This window comes from Aphidius gifuensis, linkage group LG1, assembly GCF_014905175.1.
Source record: "Aphidius gifuensis isolate YNYX2018 linkage group LG1, ASM1490517v1, whole genome shotgun sequence".
NCBI classification, from domain to species: domain Eukaryota; kingdom Metazoa; phylum Arthropoda; class Insecta; order Hymenoptera; family Braconidae; genus Aphidius; species Aphidius gifuensis.
In genome coordinates, this window is record NC_057788.1 from 14,506,473 (window position 1) to 14,529,632 (window position 23,160).

At 28.9% G+C, this 23,160-nt stretch overlaps 2 protein-coding genes across 9 annotated transcripts in view; one reads left to right on the forward strand and one right to left on the reverse strand.

The window, feature by feature from the left end:
- The first annotated feature begins 4,912 nt into the window (after positions 1–4,912).
- On the forward strand, positions 4,913–17,510 carry LOC122848868 (serine proteinase stubble-like). Of its 7 annotated transcripts, none has more exons than XM_044147268.1 (11): positions 4,913–4,983; positions 5,344–5,375; positions 12,599–12,688; positions 13,917–14,569; positions 14,644–14,900; positions 15,061–15,346; positions 15,444–16,018; positions 16,166–16,463; positions 16,559–16,684; positions 16,758–16,836; positions 16,915–17,510. In XM_044147268.1, the coding sequence occupies exons 1-11, from the start codon at positions 4,928–4,930 to the stop codon at positions 17,010–17,012; spliced, it is 2,550 nt and encodes an 849-aa protein (XP_044003203.1). In that variant the 5' UTR covers positions 4,913–4,927; the 3' UTR covers positions 17,013–17,510. The 7 variants fall into 7 exon arrangements, with proteins under 7 accessions (XP_044003203.1, XP_044003218.1, XP_044003211.1 ...); XM_044147283.1 differs by having other exon boundaries at positions 15,061–15,325; XM_044147276.1 differs by having other exon boundaries at positions 14,647–14,900.
- A 9-nt stretch (positions 17,511–17,519) lies between these two features.
- Positions 17,520–23,160, reverse strand: part of LOC122848947 — a 33,623-nt gene continuing 27,982 nt past the window's right edge. For both annotated transcript variants that reach the window (XM_044147431.1, XM_044147420.1), the window contains exons 7-8: positions 17,708–17,858; positions 17,520–17,634 (exon numbers count right to left, since the gene is read on the reverse strand). In XM_044147431.1, coding sequence (XP_044003366.1) covers positions 17,722–17,858 — 137 coding nt within the window. In that variant the 3' untranslated portion in view covers positions 17,520–17,634; positions 17,708–17,721. The remainder of the gene's footprint in view (positions 17,635–17,707; positions 17,859–23,160) is intronic.

Here is a 23,160-nt window from a genome sequence, read left to right on the forward strand (position 1 = left end):
CTGGCCATTTAATGGCTGCCGTTCATTGGCCGATCCTTGGCAAATTCATGGCTGGCCATTTAATGGGTACCATTCATCGGCCAATTCATGGCAAATTCATGGCTGGCCATTTAATGGCTACCGTTCATCGGCCAATTCATGGCAAATTCATGGCTGGCCATTTAATGGCTGCCGTTCATCGGCCAATTCATGGCAAATTCATGACTGGCCATTTAATGGCTGACGTTCATCGGCCAATTCATGGCTGGCCATTTAATGGCTGACGTTCATCGGTCAATTCATGGCTGGCCATTAATGGCTACCGTTCATCGGCTAATTAATGGCAAATTCATGGCTGGCCATTTAATGGCTACTGTTCATCGGCCAATTCATGGCAAATTCATGGCTGGCCATTAATGGCTACCGTTCATCGGCAAATTCATGGCAAATTCATGGCTGGCCATTAATGGCTGCCGTTCATTGGCCAATTCATGGCAAATTCATGGCTGGCCATTAATGGCTACCAACCATCAGCTAATTTTTGACAAAAAAAAAACAAGACAATAGAAAAAAAAAATTCAACAATGGAGCATTAAAATTAAATGAATAAATAAATATATTTGTATTTGAATAATCATCTTCAAAAAAGTCTACCAAGTCTACGAGTGAACTTAATTACTACAAGTGAACAAAAAACTTCCGAAATATATATATCGCGCTCGTGGCTCAGTTAGTTAAAGCATAGGTTTAGTGTAGGTTTAGGTTTTCGGTCGAGAGTTCGCGCCCGGCGAGAGGCAGGAAAAAAAAAACATTTATTATAAAAAAAAACAGAGTTGGACTCGATAATCTATATATGCAATTGAAAAAAAAAATATTTTTTTTATTTTTATTTATAAAAAAATTGATTTCGCAAGTAATGGGCCAATCTTGGCAAATGTTAATGGGCCAATAATGGCAGCCAATATTAGAATGGTGTAACGCGCCAGGCCCGGCGTATGAGTGGCCCATTAATGGCAAAATTTCGCCATGCATCGGCCGTTGCATGGCCGTGTTGTAGTCTCCTGATACAAACTAAATATTTTAATTAAAAAAAAAATTAAACAATATATATTGGGTGCATTCCTTTAATAAAAAATTTTTTTTCGTTTTGCAATTTCGCCCTGTAATACCGACTAAAAACTAGAAACAGAAAAAACGACAAAAGTGATAAATTTCTCTATGCAATATTCCAGCCTTTACAGTTTACGATAATGTGTGGTATGAGCTATGTGACAATAACAAACAATCACAACAAGTCAATTTTCTATTTATTTCAGTTTGATATAAACATTGAACAGTTATCCATCTAATAATTGGAAGCCAAAAAAAATAATGTCATGTGCCAGTACTGCCACTACACGAAACAGCTTTTTCCTATAAAATTTTGGCCGGTATTACAGGGCAAAATTGCAAAACGAAAAAAAATTTTTTATTAAAGGAATGCACCCATTGTTTTTTAATTAAAAATATATTTTACATTAAAGAGTACTAAAATTCATATGATAAAAATTAAAAAAAATTAATATGAAAAATGTCATTATTAATAAATAATTATATTAATAAAAATAAGTAAATATGAATAAATAAATAAATAATAAAAAAAAAAAATTAATTGCATGGTTTCATTTAATTTATTTCAATAAAAAATTTCCTTTTTTACCATAATGGTATCCATTTTACCATATTTTCCCCTCCTTCATACCATATTGCTGTTTTTAGAGTTGGCAACGCTGTTGCCGTGTATGTGTTTGTGTGACGTGTGTTTGTTGGTCCTAAGTCAATAGACCACATTATAATGAATTCAACTGATTAATGTCATTATTAAATTTTAATTTAATGAATTGTTATTATTAATTGATTATAATTATCAATTCAATTAAATATTGTTATAAACTAAATTAATTATTATTATTATTCATTGAATTGATTATTATGATCAATTCAATTGAATATTATTATAAACTAAATTAATTATTATTATTTATTGAACTGATTCTTATTATTAATTAAATGGATTATTATTATTATTTATTGGATTGATTATTATTATTTATTAAATTGATTTTTATTGTTTATTAAATTGATTATTGATATTGATTTAATTAATTATTATTATTAATTTAATTGATTATTAATGTCACATGCATCAAAATCTCGGTTTCAAAACATTCATGGCAAAAAATAGTGTGTGTAACTTGGGCATGCCTTGTTACACAAAATACTATTTTTGAACTATAGGGTTCTCACTAGAGAGTTAATAACTCAGGCACAAAGCGTCGTAGACCCAAAATTTAAAAACATTTACCATTTAAAATTTCACGTACAATCTCGTAGTTTACCTACTGTTCGCGACTTACGATACATCCTGTATATTATTTATAAGCCCTTGCCAACAAGAGTTTTGAATTTTGAATCATCAGTACGGTATAGTAATAATAGTTATACTAACTACATTGATAATTAAAAATAAATTCATAAAACAATTATTTTTGCTTAAGCGTAAAATTAGTATCAGGCAGCCTTATTTTCCTATCAAAACAATTGGATACATTAAAAAATTGAATATTATTGTTTCAGCTCAGAATATATTTTTATTTTATGAAATTTCTAATTTCATTAACGATCGTTGATGATCTTGAAATACAATCGATTGCTATACAAAAAACGATGTATCTTTAAAGATCGTCGACGATCTTCAACAATTATAAGAAGCTACCACCGGGGACATGGACAAGAAAGAAAGAAAGTGTTTTTTGCGATCTTTGAAAAATTAAAATAGCAATTTCTTTGTGATAACTTTTATTGATAATACATATTTGCAATATTTTTAGAAATTCATTAGTGATGGTTTTCAAAAATAATCATAATAATTGAAACTGAAAATTATCAATAAGTCTATTTAGAACCAGAGTAACATGTACAATTGGTGACGATAAGAATAATCAATGGAAAAAAAAATCAATGAAAATACACCAAATTGAAAGTTTACTGCGCCAAGTACGATTTTGTCCTGCTCCAGAAATGTAAGTAAGGCGTCGGCTGGTACATTGAGCGTGTCAAACTGAGCATAAACATACACTCAGTATTCATTCATTGAATATATATAAAAGTTCAAAAATTAAGTGTATATTAATTTAAGTATTTATCATTTTAGTAATTTAAGTAACTTTTTAATTATAACTACTTAATTAAATAACCATTAGAAAATATCTGGTGCATCCTCTGAATTATCTTTATCTCTGCATTTATATGTTTGTTAATTACACGAGCATATAAATATTCAATAGCATACATCTTGATGTACTTAATTAAAATAATTCAATCGTTGATATTGTGAATTCACCATAATAGGAAAATGCTATTAGTACATTTTGGGTAACTATTCACTTAATTATTATATTTGCAATAAGTTATAAAAAATGGTAGGATACTATAGAAATCAACCATAACTAAATGCATACAAACAGGAAAACAATTAGAAATTTATATCACTTTTACTTGATTAAAAAATTATTATTCATTATAATCACTTAGTAGATTATAAAAAAAAATATATTCGATTAGAAAAATGGAATTATCAGCGTTTACATGTTATAGATCATTTGGTAATCATATGATAATAATTTTTTATTATTCCAGGTATTTTTGTGGTAATCGTCTTGAACTTATTTGAGACAAAGTATATAATTAGGCTGTTTTTTGTTAAAATTTATTTATTTCAGTCGGTGACATACTTTTATTAATGTTTTAAATTTGTTAAGGTCGATTATCAAAAATTATTTTACACCGGCAAGTGAAACCGCACTTCGTGTTGCCACAGATTCAATTCTTGTAATTGAAGGAAAAAAAAGGGAACATGAAGAAATGAAGGCAACAATTGCTGGTGTATTATGGTTTAGGCCTACTGGGGAACCCGCCATGTAAAAAAATGGGAACGCATCGATACGCAGTACCTCTTGGGTGATGCGGAAACCTGTGTTTGTCCATGAAACATTCATTTTATTTGTATATTCATTAATTTTGTTCACAAAATTATAAAAATATTATATTATTGTTATAGTTGTTCTTATTGTTTTTGGTAACAATAGGGTATTTCTGAAAGTGGCTCAAAATGCATTTAAAATAAAACCAATTTTAATAGTTATAATAACCTTTTAAAGCATGATAATAACCTTTTTTTTCATTCTCCAAGAAGTTTTTTGAAATAAATGCCTGAAGATTGAAAAATTATTATCTCAAGACACAACTCTCGAAACAAAAGCTCTAAAAAATGTTTACGTTGCTTATATGACGGGATAACAATGTGCTTTAAGTGGGCTGGTTAAAAAATATTAGAGAGCCTTAACTTCTTGTTCATTGAATTTTTTTTTTCTTTTTTTTGTTTTTTCATGAAAAGAATCAAGCGTTTGCTTTTATTCTGAAATATGCATCATTCACGTGGAATGCACCTCGTGAGATCACATTAATAAATGAAATGAAAAAGAAAGAAAGAAATAAGACTATAAAGAAAAAAAAAGATATATAATAGGTTGAAGATATAAGGGGATTTTTAGGCCACTGTAAAGATTGAAAAAGGAATTAAGTAAAATAACAAAAATAAAAATTCCTATAATAAAAAAAGAAAAAAAAACAATGGAGAAGGGTGCTCTCGGAGAAGGTGAGCGCGTGTAACCTGCCGCGAGTTGATTCCATTGAGCAATGAAGCCACTGACGAACCAGGAACGAGTTCAAAAAAAAAAAAATTATAATATCTTGTATATATAGTTGAACTATACATATAATACATTCCACTTTAAACGCATATATTTTCTTCCTCGGCAACAAATACACACTGGTTTCTGATATACTACTATATACTTACCCGTTGGACGCCGAGTAAAGATAATTGCGAGAGAAGAAATCGAGCCGAATGCATCAGCGCGTTGTGCGGCATGCGTCGAGCAATGGTCATCGAAGTGCACTGAGGTATATGACCTAGTTATACGGACAATGTTTTTATTTCAACTTTTTTTTCCTTATTCCATCTTTTTTTATGGTCTCTCTCTTTTTATCTCGGTTACTCATTCACTCATTCTTTTTTGTCGCGTTGAACTAATTTTTTTTTACTCAATTTTTTGATCCTTGAATAACGACAAATTTCAACCGCTAGCTGGATTCAATGAAAAGTAGCATAATTAAATTGGAAAAAAAAAAAAACAATTAAAAGTTTTAATGCATCTTTTAATGAGCTTTATACTTGTATCAATTAAAACTTTCACTTTCAACTTCGCATTTAATCAACGAAAAAAAATCCAATCAATTCGGACATAAAAAAATTAATTAAAGAGATCCTGGTTCGCATATGGCTGTCATAATACGTAAGTAGAAATATAATTTTTTTAAGTATGTGTCATACAGTTAATCATATCCTTTCTAACCATTTTGGCCGTCAGTTATTTATCATTTATTTATTCACCAAATATTTATTTAAAATTTTTTTTTTTTTTATATTATCATTTATGCAGAGACGAACCCTTTTATTTAACCTGTAATTATGAAAGATTACTTTTCGAAACAACTTTAATGTATGCGAGGCATCTCGATGCAGGGAACTCATCTCACCCATCATCATCATCATTATCATCGTTTTCGTGATCCCTACTCTTTAAATCTTCAAGTCTTTCCTTATACATTATTCAAGTATCGAAAGGGTTAAGGAACTTTTTCGTGTCTTTAAACTCTCCAAAAATAAAAAAAAACAAAAACATGTTTAACGAGAAAACGGAAGTACAAATCTTCACTTTGAGCCACGTGACTATTCATCAATATTAAACAGAATTACGGAAAAAAAAACTTGGGAAGAATATGAAATAACAAATTTATAACAGCATCTTAACGAAGTCAAGCCGCAATATATTATAGGGAACGCTTTTATTGACTTTGGGCATATCCAGAACAGAACGAGAGAATGACATTCTTTGTTCGGCCGTAAGTCTTTTAATTGGGTTCTGGGTCCCACATCAAAGCTACCTTTCCCCTTTTTGTATACTACCAAGTTTCCTACAGCGTTATGATGAATTAAAGAAATAATTTTTATGTTGTCAAGGTTTTGTGTTTTCCTTGAGGGTGACCTTCAAGTCTATGAATTATTTTTTCACCGAAAATTAACAGAGAGTGAATTTTTATAAAGAATAACATTTCTATTTTTTTCTGTCATATCATTCATTATAGTTAATTTGATTACACGTTCTATAGCGGTGTATGAAATGATGAAAAAAAAACGAAAAAATTACCTTTTCTTTTGCCTGTAATAATAAATGAAGAAGGATTTTGATGTTGACGATAAAAAATTATTATAATAATTGTACTCAAGAGAAGGAAACTTTTAATAATTGAAAAATTTATTTAACATTATTATAGAAAGTAAAAAAAATAATATTACTGACAACGATGAAAATGGCTGTGATCTGTTCTGTTGAAATTGATTCATCCAAACAATAAAATTAATAATACACTATAATTATAAATGTATATTTAGTTAGCTTCAAAGTTTCAATATGATAATAAAATGTCAGTTGCATGTAACCTATTCGGTGTATACTTGCGGCAGTATGTGAGTAATTATATGAAGATACGTGTAGAGACAGACAGTTTGTATCAAATGAATAACCATAATATTGTGCATTAGAGAGAATTCAGAAACATATAAGTGACCTACTTTGAAGAATAAATTGGAAGAGAAAAGAAACCAAATATCAAAATTAAAAGAAAATACATAGCAAAGTTTCACACATGTCTGAAGTTTTTTTTTTTTTTTAATTTTTAATATCTTTTGTGTGTTAATCGTAATATAGTTTCACAGTGACAATATTGACCTAAGCAGCAGTATACGATTTAAATGGATTACATGTCTCAGAATAATATATAGTATATATAGATAACAAAAGAAGCGACAGGTGTCGCTTATTTAAATATTCTGTATTTTTATAATAATAATAATAATAATAATAATAATAATAATAATAATAATAATAATAATAATAATAATAATAATAATAATAATAATAATAATAATAATAATAATAATAATAATAATAATAATAATAATAATAATAATAATAATAATAATAATAATAATAATAATAATAATAATAATAATAATAATAATAATAATAATAATAATAATAATAATAATAATAATAATAATAATAATAATAATAATAATAATAATAATAATAATAATAATAATAATAATAATAATAATAATAATAATAATAATAATAATAATAATAATAATAATAATAATAATAATAATAATAATAATAATAATAATAATAATAATAATAATAATAATAATAATAATAATAATAATAACAATAATAATAATAATAATAATAATAATAATAATAATAATAATAATAATAATAATAATAATAATAATAATAATAATAATAATAATAATAATAATAATAATAATAATAATAATAATAATAATAATAATAATAATAATAATAATAATAATAATAATAATAATAATAATAATAATAATAATAATAATAATAATAATAATAATAATAATAATAATAACAATAACAGTGGTGGTTGTTGTTGTTGTTTGAGGCTGTCTGAAACAATGGGAAATAGGGTCTTGTGGCTTTCACTAATTTATGTTGGTGTGCGTGAAGAAAGTCGGAAATCCGTCGTGCTTATAACAGTAGAACTTTAATGGTCGTCAAATATCATGAGTAATGTAATTAGTTTTTAATGCTTTTTTTTTTATTTAATTTTTGTCTGACAAGACAATATGTGGAATGGTTTTTTTTTATAATTAATTTTTATCGGTTTATTCCCTTGCGGTTAACTTATTTATTTCGTTTAAACTATCAAATAACTTTTATAATTTTTATTATTTATACAGAAATGTGTGCTAAAAAAAATGGATTTCCATTCACGAGTGCCAATATTATAATGCATGTTTATATTAAAAAAAAAAAAATTGTTGAAACCTTCTCCACTGACTTTCTCCAAGTTGAGGATGTTGACATTTTTTGTTGTTAATACATATATTTTTGTGATTGTTTAATTATTAAAATTTATATTATTTTCTATTTTCATTAGTTGTTTTGTATGTTTTTCAATTTCTTGAAACTTTCACAATAAAATATCTTGTGACTATGCTGAAGTGTTAATCGCTTGGAATACTTAATCAACTTGAAATTAGTATCATGTTCTAAATCAACACAAAAGTATATTCGTTTGTTTTTTTTTAATTTAAATTTAATTGCACGCTTATTGAGATCTTTGAGATACTTATTGTGGAGTTGAGTTGTTGCAAAGATATTATCTTCCATGAAGCGTATACTAATCTAATGAATCTTGAAAAACGCAGCCATTAACTGAAATGCAGTCATTTCGACAATTATCATGACGTTTATCAAACCAAACCTTAAAAATTTTTTATTCATTTGTTTTCATTCAACAATAAAAATAACTTTTTTCTATTAGACAATAAAATATTATATTTTTTCATGAAAATGGATATATATTTCTGAAAGGATACGATACACTAATCAATTTGTTCGTTTTTTCAAAAGCCTTCGTCTCGTTCTCAACTTCTGGTGACTCGTATTGACACCTTTAAAATTGTACAAGAATCACCTACTTCACGTACTAGTTATATAATATACTATTTTCAATTTATAATAATATTTAATAGTCAGTTATAGACCAAGCATAATGCTTAACTATAAATAGTTATCCTTTTTATATAGTCTAACAAAGTGACCACTGGCCAGGATTGAATCTAAAATAGAGACTCGATTACAGAGGCAATCATCTCTATATCACGCAGATAATATTTTAGAATTTTTCAGAAGCTATTGTCTCTGATCGAGAGGCAGCCTCTGAACTATCTCTAATTTGGCCACTTTAGAGACAGTGGTTAGAGGCTGCAGAGTTTTCAGAGGCTGTTTTCAGAGACAAAATTTGATCTCGGGTTATCATTTACATAATATAATCTGTGACTATTTAATTGATATTTAAAAACTTATTGCTGGCTTTGTTAGTCATTTGGCATTTAAAACTAGTAAAAAACTTTGTTTGTTGTTGTATTGGATAAACCAACAATATATTTTCGATTACCTTGTTATGTTTTTCGTGAATATCATAAAAGTTGAAGATAATATAGCTATACAAATATGTATATAAATAATAGTCTATCAGAATGAGAAAATTAGCTACATTTATAAAATAATTCAAATCAATTGGTCTACTGTTTACAGAAGTTTAACGAGAATCAATTTATTGTTATTTGTGATTTGAAATAATAATAATTGAATGCAAAGATAACGAGAATAAAGAGATGGCGATAAAGAGAGGGGGAGGGGGATGCAAGGTGTCAGATCATCCATCGGTTACAGTATAGTTGCTTTTGTCTGTGTTTTGACATTGACTATATGTGCGTCTTTTTCTTTTTGATTCCCCTCGTCGATCCATACAATCATTAAGATGTGAAAGAGGCAAACGAGTGGGTTTAAGGTAGTGGTAGAAGACACTGTGGCCAAGCAACACAGTAATTCGCCTCTCTCATTCTCTGGTCAGTACCTTCAGTGGTGTTATGCCGATCGGGAAAGCAAGAACTTAGATTCAAATTATTATATTTCACACTTCTTATCACATAAAAGCATTATTATTTTATCAGTAAAATTACTGTGATAATTATAAATTAAAAAAAAAATATATTAATATAATTTTACAACAATAATGAATGTGTCGTGTGATTTAACAGTGATTCTTCGTGTGAATTATCCTAGTGCAAGTGTGTGAATAAATCAATAATTATTTACAATAAGGTGCCGGCATAATTTACAGTTTTCATATTAATATATATTTTTTTTTTTGTCTTTTTTATTTTTCAACCTTATAAGTTTTTTTTTTTATATATAAATGTTTGCTTCGAAAAATGAAACGATCATACTGAAGTAAACCCTGGGACACGCATATGGGGTAGGTAGTGTATGATTGAGTGATAAAAATAATTTTGAATCGAAAAAAATCAAAAACATGTCCTTTTAATGACGATAGTAATGAAGATGTTAATGATGGAATGGAACCTTGAAATTCTCGGAATTGAAGGGAACTTACAATCTTTTTAATGGGAGTTGTGAGGTATCTTCTGCCGAATTTCACTTTTTTTTTTTCTGCCTTGACAACCACTTCCAAATAATAAAAAAAAAACACTATACACTTTTATTTTTTACTTAGAACTCGAAGCGGATATTGTGTGGTAAATAAAATAAAATAAATTTTTAGATGAAGAGATGAAATTTATCGGGAACACCGACGATGAGAATGAATAAATAGGACCTGCCGCCGTCCCAGTTCTTTTCTCTTATAAATATATACAAATATAATTCTGCATTAACATAATTCTCATCGTGATAGTGAATGAAAGAAAATCTAAATTAGTAAACTTGAAGGTCAAATAAAAACAATTGTTTTCTCTATTTTCTACTGAAAAAATTAAAAATCATCACAACACCACGTGGAAACAGTTTCCAACAATATACTAATCGTTCAGTAACCATGGTATACAAAATGTATATAAAAAAAAAAAATTCTACTTATTTAACTTTCAATTTTGCCAAATGCATTTACAAAAGCCTTTCCATATCGAAACTCATTTAAAATTCAAATAAGACGTTGGCTCACATATAGATTCTGAATTTTGATTTTTGAGAGTTAAAAAAAAGTTAAAATAAAAAAATCAATAGTTGAATGAATTTAATTAATGAAGTCATTACTTTTGAAATTTTTTTTTTTTTTTTTAAATTCCATTGTTTTCAATGATATTATTATTTTTTTCTTAATTAAATTTATTCAAAAATTATGAAAATATGTTGGCTATTATTTAAATTGGCAATTGCATTAACGCAACTTGTACCGAGATCTGCACGCATGCAGACCCAACGTGTATGTTCCCGTTACATTTCTCCAACAAACCGCGCCCGTAAAACTTCGTTGCGTTCGTAATGCCATACGTATTAACTATCCAGAAGCAATGAGAGTGGGTAAACCGAAAATAAAAAAATGAATAACGAAAATAACGCATAAAAAGGGAAGTGAGAATATTTTATATTACTTCCGGGAGAGCAATTAAAGATGCTGGTGAAAAAAAATTTTGGTTTTTTTTTAAATGCACCTTAATTTTCTTCACTTCTATCAGCTTGTTATCCACTTATACTTTTTTTGTAAATGCTTTGATAGCTGAAAGTCAAGGTTATTCGTAGCATTATTATACTTCTTTCATTATTTCAAAACAAATTTCATCGCTTGTTTATAATATTTTTTACAATGTAACAAATATACTTTTTAATTGAATTTATATATTAAAAACTATTATGACAATAGTTTAAAACGGAATTGAAGAAAAAAAAAATTTATTGCACTAATTTTGATTAAAAAACTATACGAACCACGGCCATCGTTTAAGAAAAATCCATAATTAGCTAGATGTATTTAAACAAAAAAATTTGCAAAGATTTATTTTTTGGCTGACTTTTTGTTTTGGTTGTATCTAATTTCACACAGATCGTTATTTGTTTTCGGCCAACAATCCATGGATTACACACTGCAGTTGTGTATAGCACAATGAAGACAGTTTAGGGTTATACCTTGAAATTTTTGTTTGATTGTCTTTTTTCTGTATTTGCATACTCATGATTTGTTTTTATAAAATGTATATAGGAGTAGTTAAATAATTTATTGACGTAAAGATAATTAATTGAATCGGATATACTTGAAAAGATCATTTTGCAACTTTGATAATTGAGTATTATAATCCTTTCGGTTTATTTTTATTTTACTCGATTATTTTTGAAAAATATTTTGCTATATTAATTTGTCAAGTAATAATAATTAATTTTTTTTTGAAGTACTTGCCCTTTCATTGATGTCTGATCTTTACACGTTTTTTTTTTACCATTTATAAAAGCGAAGGCGTCATTGTCCAGTTGCTCGACGGTCATTCTCGTATATGTATATATATAGCAGATTGAGAGAATTTTTGCGGTATTTTCACGGAGTCACCCCGCGTCACCGGAACACGTTGGCTACAACGTAAATATCTGATGTTTTTACTGTGATATTCACGGTGGTTCCCGTCAAGGACAAAAACCTCGATGTTTATCTGTGTGAACCCCGAGATCATCTCACCGTCAATAACACGAAAAATACCCATAAAATCACGAGGCAACCTCGTGAATGTTCCGGGAAACCCCCGAAAGCCTGTATCACGTGAAATTACCGGGGTACTCCGGAGAGTCAGGGTACCTCGTATTTTATCGGTATTTTTCGTGTTAATCCCGGTGTTTGTTTTTTTCGAAAACAAACCCCAGAATTATCAAGTTGTATTCCGAGAATATCCTGGTGTATACACGGGAAAATGCAATGTTGTCAATCAATTCTGTTTTGACGTTATCATCCCGGGAATTCACCGAGATTTCACTGTGAAAATTCCTCGAAAATTCTCTCAATTTCTGTGAAAAAATTGATTAGAAATAATTAAAATATATCTTATAATACAACATTAAATTAATTACAGGAACCAGAATGCATTGGATCGGTTACGTGGCCACGATAATCTGGTGGTCGACCGTCGCCAGGTCTCTAAGCACATTAAATCGAGGTCACAGTGAGTACATAGTTTTATTAAACATTTTCACCCTTTATTTTATTATTTTATTATAGTAAACCCAGGTAGAAACTAATGTCAGTTTGACGTCAATTTTAGACTTCAGAGACATCAATTGACATTAAATTGACATTAATTTCTACCTGGGAAGATTTGAAAAAATAATCAAATTTTGTATACAATAATTTTTCATTATCAACAGACGACAACATTATACCGAAAAACAAAACACATTTTATATCAAAAATATTTTTTTCTGTATCGTATAATTTAATTTGATAATTAAAAATTTCAATGAGGATTCTATTAGTTTTTCATAAAAACAACTATATTCATTTATATTTATAATTATTAAAAAATATTTATGACTATATTTATTAATTTATTGTGTTCTTCAGCGAATAAAAGTGTATCTTTCTTTCATACCGAATGCGATGACTTTGTGACTACTAACCGAGATAAAATTTATTTACTGACACATAATAGCGGGATTAATCTAAAAAGAGCATACGCCGATATATATATATTAAAATCAAGTTAACCATCAACATTAAATTATACCGATAAAAGACGTCACTCTACAGTATATCGTTTTTATGTCGATCCGCTTTTGATGTTAATGGATAGCTTAATAAAGCGTTATAAATTCGAAACTGAAGGTGGTTTAGATTTCAAAATCAGCCAAACTACATACATATTTTATCCCTAGATTAATCATCAAGCCAATTCACCATACCCATTCGTTGACTTGAAAAGGTTTCTTGTTTTTGTGCGAGAAACTACAGTTGAACCGAAATCAAGTGATCTCTATTTATATTTTGCAGTTGGTTTAGTGAAAGGATAACAAAAGTAGTAACTTTTCAATTAATTAAACCATTAGTGGAGCAAATCACGCTTATTTTTTATTAATATCTTAACAAGTGATCTTTATAATGGAAAAGTAACTAAGATTCTATTTCTTAAATATTATCATATGTTTTTATTGAAACCACGAAGAATAAACTGTTTTCTAAATCATTAGGTACTCACAAAACCACAGTGTAAACCATAAGAAAACTGTTATGTACATATTCTTTTTAAAAGTTTTGAGTTGAAAGAATAAAACTGTTTTACATCAGTTTAAAACCGAGCTCAATTAATACCGTAAAAGACACGTTGCGTTAAGACTGTTTTAAAGATAGAATAAATCATTTTGTTTGATCCATGAATGCTTTTTTTTTTTTTTTAGGCTACAAAATCAGTCCAAAACCATGTCGAATACCAGGTACTCCAGGAAGTGGAAACAGTCAACAGGGTACATGTATGTTCGTTTGGGAGTGTATAAAATCCGAAGGAATACACGTAGGTGTATGCGTTGACACATTTATGTTTGGTAGTTGTTGTGCAAAAAAAGATACGAAAACAACAATAACACCAATAATAACAACAACAACAACCACGACAACTACCACAACTATAATACCGACAATAAATTGGGAGGATAGTGTCACGACTGATTTAGCATTGGGATTGTCTGATACAACACTTGATATTATTACAACCGTTAAAATAAATAATAAAACAAATGAAGAGGTGACAATTAGGCCGAGACCGATTCACGCGATTTATACTAGTCGTCCGAAGAGGCCAAGTTCGTATGAATTACAATTATCGCCAGCACGATTACCAGACGATGGTAAAAATCAAATGGTAGAAGAGGACGATACAAACCAACGACTCCGAACAAATAATAGTTATCATCATGAGGTGTCACCTGATAAAACAACCGTTATAATTACTAAAACACCGTCACCTGTATTGTCAACATCACCAACACTACTATCAAAACCATTAAATTTTCAAAACTCTACTGAAAAAGAAGAAGATAACATCATTGTTAAGGTAGGTTTTTTTAATTCAGCAATTTATAAAAATCATTAATTTTATTTCTATGATTATGATTCGACTTTTGTTAGCAGGAAACTAATAGTGATCAAATAGCAGCAGCTAGCTTAAATTTGATACGAACGGAGAAACCACCAATATCCTGGTTTTCAACAAGTACTTCATCGATTGGGTCATATTCAATCACAAAAAAACCAACTTATAGACCAGATTCATCTTATTTATCACCAACCAAAACTAGACCAAATTTTATATCAAAGCCTCATGATTTGTCCCAAAAGCCAAATAAATTATGGACAACAATAAAGCCGGACAGTCACAACACAAGGTAAATAACTATAGGAAAAACTTCACTTTATTTTTAGATTATTTCAATTCATGGGTATAATTAATAATTTTAATAAAATATGTCTGTTTTGTAAATGTAATTTTTTTAAAATGATTTTTCCTGTTTTGTGGAAATGGCCTATGATAATCTTTGACATCAGTACTACGACAGAAACAAGTACAAGTCAAACAATTCATTGGCGAGTGACAACAGAACCTGCATTTATTACCAAACATAAGTATCCAAGTCATTTGTCGACGTTGCCAGTTTCTCATCGTCCTGATTACACAGCTCATCCGAACTGGGATGATAAAACGTGGATACAAACAACTGATAAACGTCCATTGATAAATGACGATGATCGTAAGGATAACGATGGTGAAACGACCAATGAACTTTCTGACAAGCATCGACCGAGTCAAAATGTAAATCATCAACAACAAAAAGTAAATTTGGCATTTTTGTATTCACTCTATTATACTAATGATGTAAATTTATTTTGAATTGAGAAACTTATCTGAGAATTTCCTTTTTATTAAACAGAAAAAACCGATAGATTATGCTAAACCTTTTGGCTCGTCAAGTCATTACATAACTTCTTCGGATATTGGCTCATCATCAAAACTAAAACCTACTCGAAAACGAAAACCCCAACCACCAAGAGTCACCACAACAACAGATTACCCTGAAACACTTATTCAACCGAGTCATGAAACATCAATTGCATTAAGCACATCAACAACAAAAATATCACAATCAACACCAAAAAAAACCACAACAACAAGTACATCAACAACATTGTCTCCGACAACGACGACAACAACCACAACTGAAATACCACCATCGACAACAAAAAAAAGTTTGTTAGGCTCAGTGCCAACTGTTTCAGCAGTTATTGGTAATGATGATGGTAAAAAATCAACTCAATGTGGTGTACCACCACTGTTCCCTCGACCAGAAACGAGAATTGTTGGTGGCAAAGATGCACCTTTTGGAAGATGGCCATGGCAAGTCTCAGTACGTAGAACATCATTTTTTGGTTTCTCAAGTACTCACAGATGTGGTGGTGCTGTTTTAAACGAAAATTGGATTGCAACTGCTGGACACTGTGTTGACGAGTAAGTAATTGTTTTGTCAATAACCGAATTTCCAACAGATGTTTTTTTCTTTAACTATTGAAACTAAAGAATTATAGTTTTGCGCTTTCTAAACTATTCAATTTCTCTTTATGTCATTTTTGTAATTTAATCTGTTTATGTCTTTAGCTTGCTAACCTCACAGATTAGAATCCGGGTTGGTGATTACGATTTCTCATCTGTTCAAGAACGCTTACCTTACATAGAAAGAGGTATCGCTAAAAAGGTTGTTCATCCCAAATACAATTTCTTCACTTATGAGTATGATCTTGCGCTTGTAAGACTTGAAAGTTCACTTGTTTTTGCACCACACATATCGCCAATATGTTTACCAGCAACTGATGATCTTCTTATTGGTGAAAATGCAACAGTTACTGGATGGGGAAGACTAAGTGAGGGCGGTACACTGCCGTCAGTACTTCAAGAAGTAAGTAAAATCTCTATCTACTCAATAATGATTACTCAGAATTGTAGGAAATATTCGTTTTTTTTTTTTTTTAATTCCATTTTTATCTATTATAGGTGTCTGTGCCCATTGTGAGTAATGATGTATGTAAATCCATGTTTTTGAGGGCAGGAAGACACGAATTCATTCCAGATATTTTTTTGTGTGCTGGATATGAAAATGGAGGACAGGATTCATGCCAGGTCTGTCTTTTTTTTACAGTATTTTTATACGGAAATTTAGGACTATAATTGTTATACTTAATAATTTAATTAGGGAGACTCAGGTGGTCCTCTTCAGGTTCGTGGAAAGGATGGTCGGTATTTCCTCGCTGGAATTATCTCCTGGGGAATAGGTTCGTATAAATTTCGATATTATTACGTAAAGAAAAAATTCGAAAAATCATTAATATTATTTAAAATTTTCATCACAGGCTGTGGAGCTGCATCATTACCAGGAGTCTGTACACGAATTTCGAAATTTGTACCTTGGATTCTTAAGAATGTTGCTGATAAAAACTCAGTGTTGTGAAAATTAATTATCACATCGTGAATAAACGAATATTCTGAATTATATACATATGATAAATATTTTAAAAGGGTAAATAAACTAAAATATTGATAATCAATCATAGAATAAATAATTGCAAGTAAATCTTAGCCGGAATCAATAGCAACAATAATAATATTATTATTCCGTGTATGGATTACTTGACACTTCTTTTTTATTACTGGATATGAAAAGAATATAGAAATATAAAAAGAAAAGAATAAAAATTCATCGTTATAATAGTAAGCAATGACATAACTAAAAATATTTATTGTTAATTTCAACGAGTCAATTTTAAAAGACATAAAATTGCTAAAAGCAATTATATATTTTTTACAATCTGTATATTAAATTTTACTTTTAAATGTAATAACTCATTCGGTAAATTTGTCCTTTATTTATAAGCATGAATATACTCTCAAGTATTCTGAGAAAAATATATTAGTAATAATAAATAAAATCAGAACTAGTTGATCAGAAGTAATTGAAGCACTTGAATCTGAGTAACCTTATCCCTTGCAGTTATTTTATTGAGACATATTTATAGATATCTGCTGCTCTCGATGTTTTCTTGATTTGGTTAATATTACTTTAGTTTAATTAACTGAAAAAATTTTTTTTTTAGAATATCAACAAGCATAAATGCTAAATTGTTAAATAATAAATTGAATAAATACCCAAAGCTAATTGCTCAAAGAAGTCTTGAGTTTAGAGGGTCATCAATTCTACCGGCAGTTACAGCGGCTGATGTGTGCACGTCAATTATAAAAAATATAAAACTTCGGTCGGCGATAAATGGTACTGGATGTTTTGAATGCAGCAAGTTCTCTAAAAGCCACAAAATAAGAAAAAAAACCAAATTAATAAACAAGAATATTTACAAACAATTTTACTTCAATTTTTTCTGCAAATTTTTTTTAGGTTACATATAATTATAATTCAATTTAATTACATGTAGTGATGAATTATTAATGGAGAATTGTCGAATGAAAAAATTTATTAAAAACAGCAGCTCGCAACACCATCAAATACAATTACATATCATTATTATTTATTCCCTGATGATACGACCCAACCCTATAAAGGAACGGTCATGTAACAGCTCCCACGAAAAAATATATATCCCGGATATAAGCCATTTGGATATATACCGGATATATCCAAGAGAATAACTGGTGTTATTCTGAAGGAGGTTATGCAGTTAAGCCTCTTTTTTAGTGTTCCGTAGGACACTTATGTTTTCGCTTTTCTGTGACTTTTTGTTATTTCGAGATAAAACGTGAAGTCCTGAAACGAATTGGCTTGTGAGATGCTCATTTTCTTTATTTTTTTTGGCCAAAAGCAATCGTCATATTTATTTCTAATTTTGGGGCCTTATTAGATTTAATATGCCCATTTTTGGACATCGCCCAATTCCAAATATTGACCGATCAATTCCAGCAATATTTTAATAGACGACGCTTCGTCTGTAGACTAGTGGTCTTCGATTCTTGAAATAAGTATCGGAATCGGAGTATCGATACTTTTTTTTTTAAGAATCGGAAAATCGATGCATCGGCCAAAAATAGTACTCGATACTTAAGTATCGAGTACTTTTTTTTTTTTTTTTGAATGAATTATCATCTGATTATAATATTTTTATTTTTTTTAACTATATATTCATGAGAAAATTCAGAAAATTTAAAAAAAAAAAAAAATGATTTTATTTATTTATATAATTATTTATTGATTTGTTTATTGAATTGAAAAAAATTCCATTTCACGGTAGGTCATACGTTACTCGGTAGGTAAAGAAATCATCACTTTAGTGAAAAATGGTAAAAACACTATTTTTTTTTTCTAATATAATAGAACCATAGTTTACAAACAAATAAAAATAGAAAAAAAAATCCAAAATAAAAAAAATTAACCAAGTAATTTCATATTTTTTCTTGGTTCAGTACACCCGATTTTTTTTTCCGATTCTTGAAAAAAAGTATCGAGAATCGATACATCGGCCCAAAAAAAGTATCGAGTAAAAGTACTCGATACTTTCCGATTTAAAATCGGCTTGTCGATACATCGGCAAAAATCGAAGACCACTACTGTAGACTCTACGATATTTATTTCAAATTTTTCGGTTGTTTATTTTTTTTTTTTTATTCAACGATATGTAGTGTCACAAACTGTTTTTTTGCAATATTTTTTGAACCGCTGAACCGAATTAGTCGATGTTAAAAAAAATTTAGGTTTTTTTTTTTTTCCAAAAACAGACATGATTAGAGATGCACACGAGACGAGTCTCGAAAAATGACCAAAACAACAGTCTCGTCTTGGTATCGTCTCGGCTGAAAAAATCAAAGTCTCGTCTCGGTCTCGTCTCGAGTAAAAAAAATCGGAGTCTCGTCTAATCTCGGCTGTATAAATATGAAGTGAACAAAAGTAAACTTTTTTTTTTATTATCAATACAACATTTTTAAATCAAGAGGCACGGTAGTGCCTCGAGTCAAGTATGAGAAAGAAATATATATGTGTCGATGAGAATATGTGTGAGATGAGATTAACTACTAGTACCGTGCCTTATTATACATCAAATATTTTGTCCCCTTCCGTCTCAAATCTTTTAGAAATTTAATTAAAATATGATAGAGTTCAATGAGGATGTTGAGGTTTGGTAATGATCCCATAAATCGATGTCAAGCTTTTTTTTTAAAAAAAAATCAGATTTTTTCATTGCGGTAATATATATTTAAAGCATAATTGATATTTACGGTCTTTGCGTTTTTATCAAATGGACCAGATTTCTTCCGTTCAGTTGGTAAAACTTTACAATTACTTCTTTTCTCTTTTTTTAGTGTTTATATTTTGGCTGCACTGCAGTATGTTATTATTTGTTTGTATGCATGACATAACCTCTAAACTAATTTGACAGCATAAATAAATTGTTTACTCTACAAAAAGATGTGATATCTCAACAAAAACAAAAAACAAGTTTTTTTTACAAAAAAAGTGTCAAGAATTCGAAATTGTCACTAATTGTGTGTATATTAATTAAGATGCGATACCAGAAAGACAAGAAAGAAATATATTTTTGACGTTGTAATTAAGTCTGAACTATTGAAAAAAAAAAATTTTAAACTTGACCCCACCTGGTTTTTCCCAAATAAAATTTCAAAGCAAAAAAACATATATTTTACATCAGGTGGGGTCAAGTTTAAAATTTTTTTTTTTCAATTATTCAGACTTAATTACAACGTCAAAAATATATTTCTTTCTTGTCTTTCTGGTATCACATCTTAATTAATATTCACACAATTAGTGACAATTTCGAATACTTGACACTTTTTTTGTAAAAAAAACTTGTTTTTTGTTTTTGTTGAGATATATACATTCTTGTAATATATGCATATAAAATATATTTTTTTTCTTTTTTATTCTTTTATAACGTATGAGTACTTTATTAGTTTTTTTTCAATTATTAATTAACAATGAATATTGCATTTATTTTAACTCAAAAATTACGTATCGATTGTACTGAACAACAAACAAAAAAATATATAAAATGAATATAAATTAATAATAAATAAATCAAGTTTAAATTAAAAAAAAAATGCTTATTTATACTTTGATTTAACATATATAATGAAGATGTTCTTTATTTATTTCGTACGTCTAAATCAAAATATAATTTACCATTATTTTTTTAAATTAAGCTGGATTTCAATTTAATTTTTATTCATTTTATATATTTTTTTGTTTGTTTATAGTTATTATATAGATGCAATATGTATAAGAACTTAATACTAAAAAAGGCACCACAAAAAAAAAAAAAAAAATTAAGAGAACCAAATTTGATATTATTGATGACACGGCGAGACTCTCGCGAGAAGTCTCGGACCAATGCTAGTAACGTCTCGGTCTCGTCTCGCCTGAAAAATTGTCAGTCTCGTCTTGGTCTCGTCTCGAGTTCGCGAGACGAGACGAGAAAGTGCGAGACTGGTCTCGTCTCTTGTGCATCTCTAGACATGATATTTTTTTCTACTTTTTGGGCTTTATTAGATTTTATATGCCCATTTTTGGACATGGCCCAATTCCAAATATTGACCGATCAATTCCGGCAATGTTTTAATCGATGACGCTTTATCTGTAGACTCTACGATATTTTTTTCAAATTTTTCGGTTGTTTATTTTTTTTTTTTATTCACGATATGTAGTGTCACAAACTGTTTTTTTACAATATTTTTGTAAACAGCAAGAAAAAAAAATAAAAAATCCTACGGAACACTTAAGGTGCACCTTGGGGAACTTGACTATCTTTTTTTTTTTGAAACATAATGAGAATGTTCTGAAATTTTGTACACAGTTAGATCTTTTTATTTTGAACACGACGGTATAATTATTTTCTTATGTTGATCGGTTGAACTTTTTGTAATTACTTATTGGAAATATTATTTAATATTGGCTCTTATGAAGATTTCAAAAATTTTTTTTCGGATAGGAAAAATGATGAAAAAGTCTTGAAAAAAATCACATATATACTAAAAACCGAGTTTTATTAATTGCGCGAAAAATTTGCATATTTTGATCGGTCAATTAATGGGTAATTAATTATAAACTTTACAAAAATTGGATGTGGCAACGTATAACATGTTCAAACGAACACACACACTCGCAGTCCCATATATTGTATACGGAGCGCAGGCAATTTTTACTTTATTTTTTTACAGTGTAGCCAGATTTCAATTTTATCCATGACGTCAGAAGCAACACCCGCAATTAGAGATGCACACGAGACGAGACGAGACGAGATTTGATCGAGCCTCGTCTCGGTCTCGTCTCGAGTAAAAAAAATCGGAGTGTCGTCTAGTATCGGCTGTATAAATATAAAGTGAACAAAAGTAAACTTTTTTTTTTAGGGAATTTTGATTTCCTATTGTTTTCGCTTTTCTTCTGGACCCCCCCCCCCCCTAACCATGGTAGACACCCCCCCAAAAAATTTTTTAAGTCCCTTAATCTTAACCAATACGATATATATGGAAAATATAAAGAAAAATATAGAAAACTCACTGAATATAAAGAAAAAAAAGATAAATATGGGAAAATATCAGTAAATATAAAAAAAAAAATGATCATACAGTTGCTGAAGCAACTGTGCCTTCCCTGCGGGGGGAATTTTAATTTCTTCTTTAATATATATCGAAATTCGTGACTACAAATTTATTTCATTCTCTATCGTTACAATGATTATTGTTACAACTAAAATTTATTTAATTTTCATTCATTTTGCTTGTTCCTTCTAATGGGTCATCTCCATGTCCAGAATCACTTTCTTCTAACCTTTTAAACTCTCCGTTTTTATTCATTTCGTTGTACTATGATTTTAGCCTGTCAATGTTAAATATTTATTACGAAATTGTCGAGTTCGATTGTATTTATTTTATTTACTTTTTTCTCTCGGTTGAATCAGGATTTAACGTTTTAGTTGTTGCTGAAGTCGTCGTTATATTTTTAATTTTTTTATATTCATTTATTTTCAATTCCTTTGATGCTATCACATCACCCTTTTTTCCCTAGAAATTTTCTGCCTCTTCATTCCATAAAGTTAGTCCAATCTAAAATATATTTCCTTTGGTAAAATTACTATCTTTGTTTAGTTTAATCAAACTTTTTTTCATTTAAATTTTATTTTACTTCATAATCACTGTCGTCTTCTAATGTTATTGTTCTTTATTTTGATAACCGTACTGACATTGCATATATAAATTCCATTTTATTTATTGCTATTATGATTGCGATGATATCTAAATAATGTCATTATTATTATTGAATAGTTTTCTTTTTTTTTTTTTTGGCTAAAATTATTTTGCCTGCAAATGATTTAATTGGTAGATGTACAATTTCTTGTATTTTTTTAATCTCGAAATTAATTTTTGGTATATTTTCATTTTCCTCATCGTCATCGAATTTTATATTAGCTTCTACTGGTATCATTATTTCTTTATTATTATTATTATTGATGGGTATTGTTCATTAATTTTTCTCACTAATCCTCCAGTGATCGTATATATTATGTTTAACTTGAATATTTAATAATTTATCATGTTAATTATTTTTTTTTACATCTTTTTGTTGAAAAATCTTGTTGTTAAAT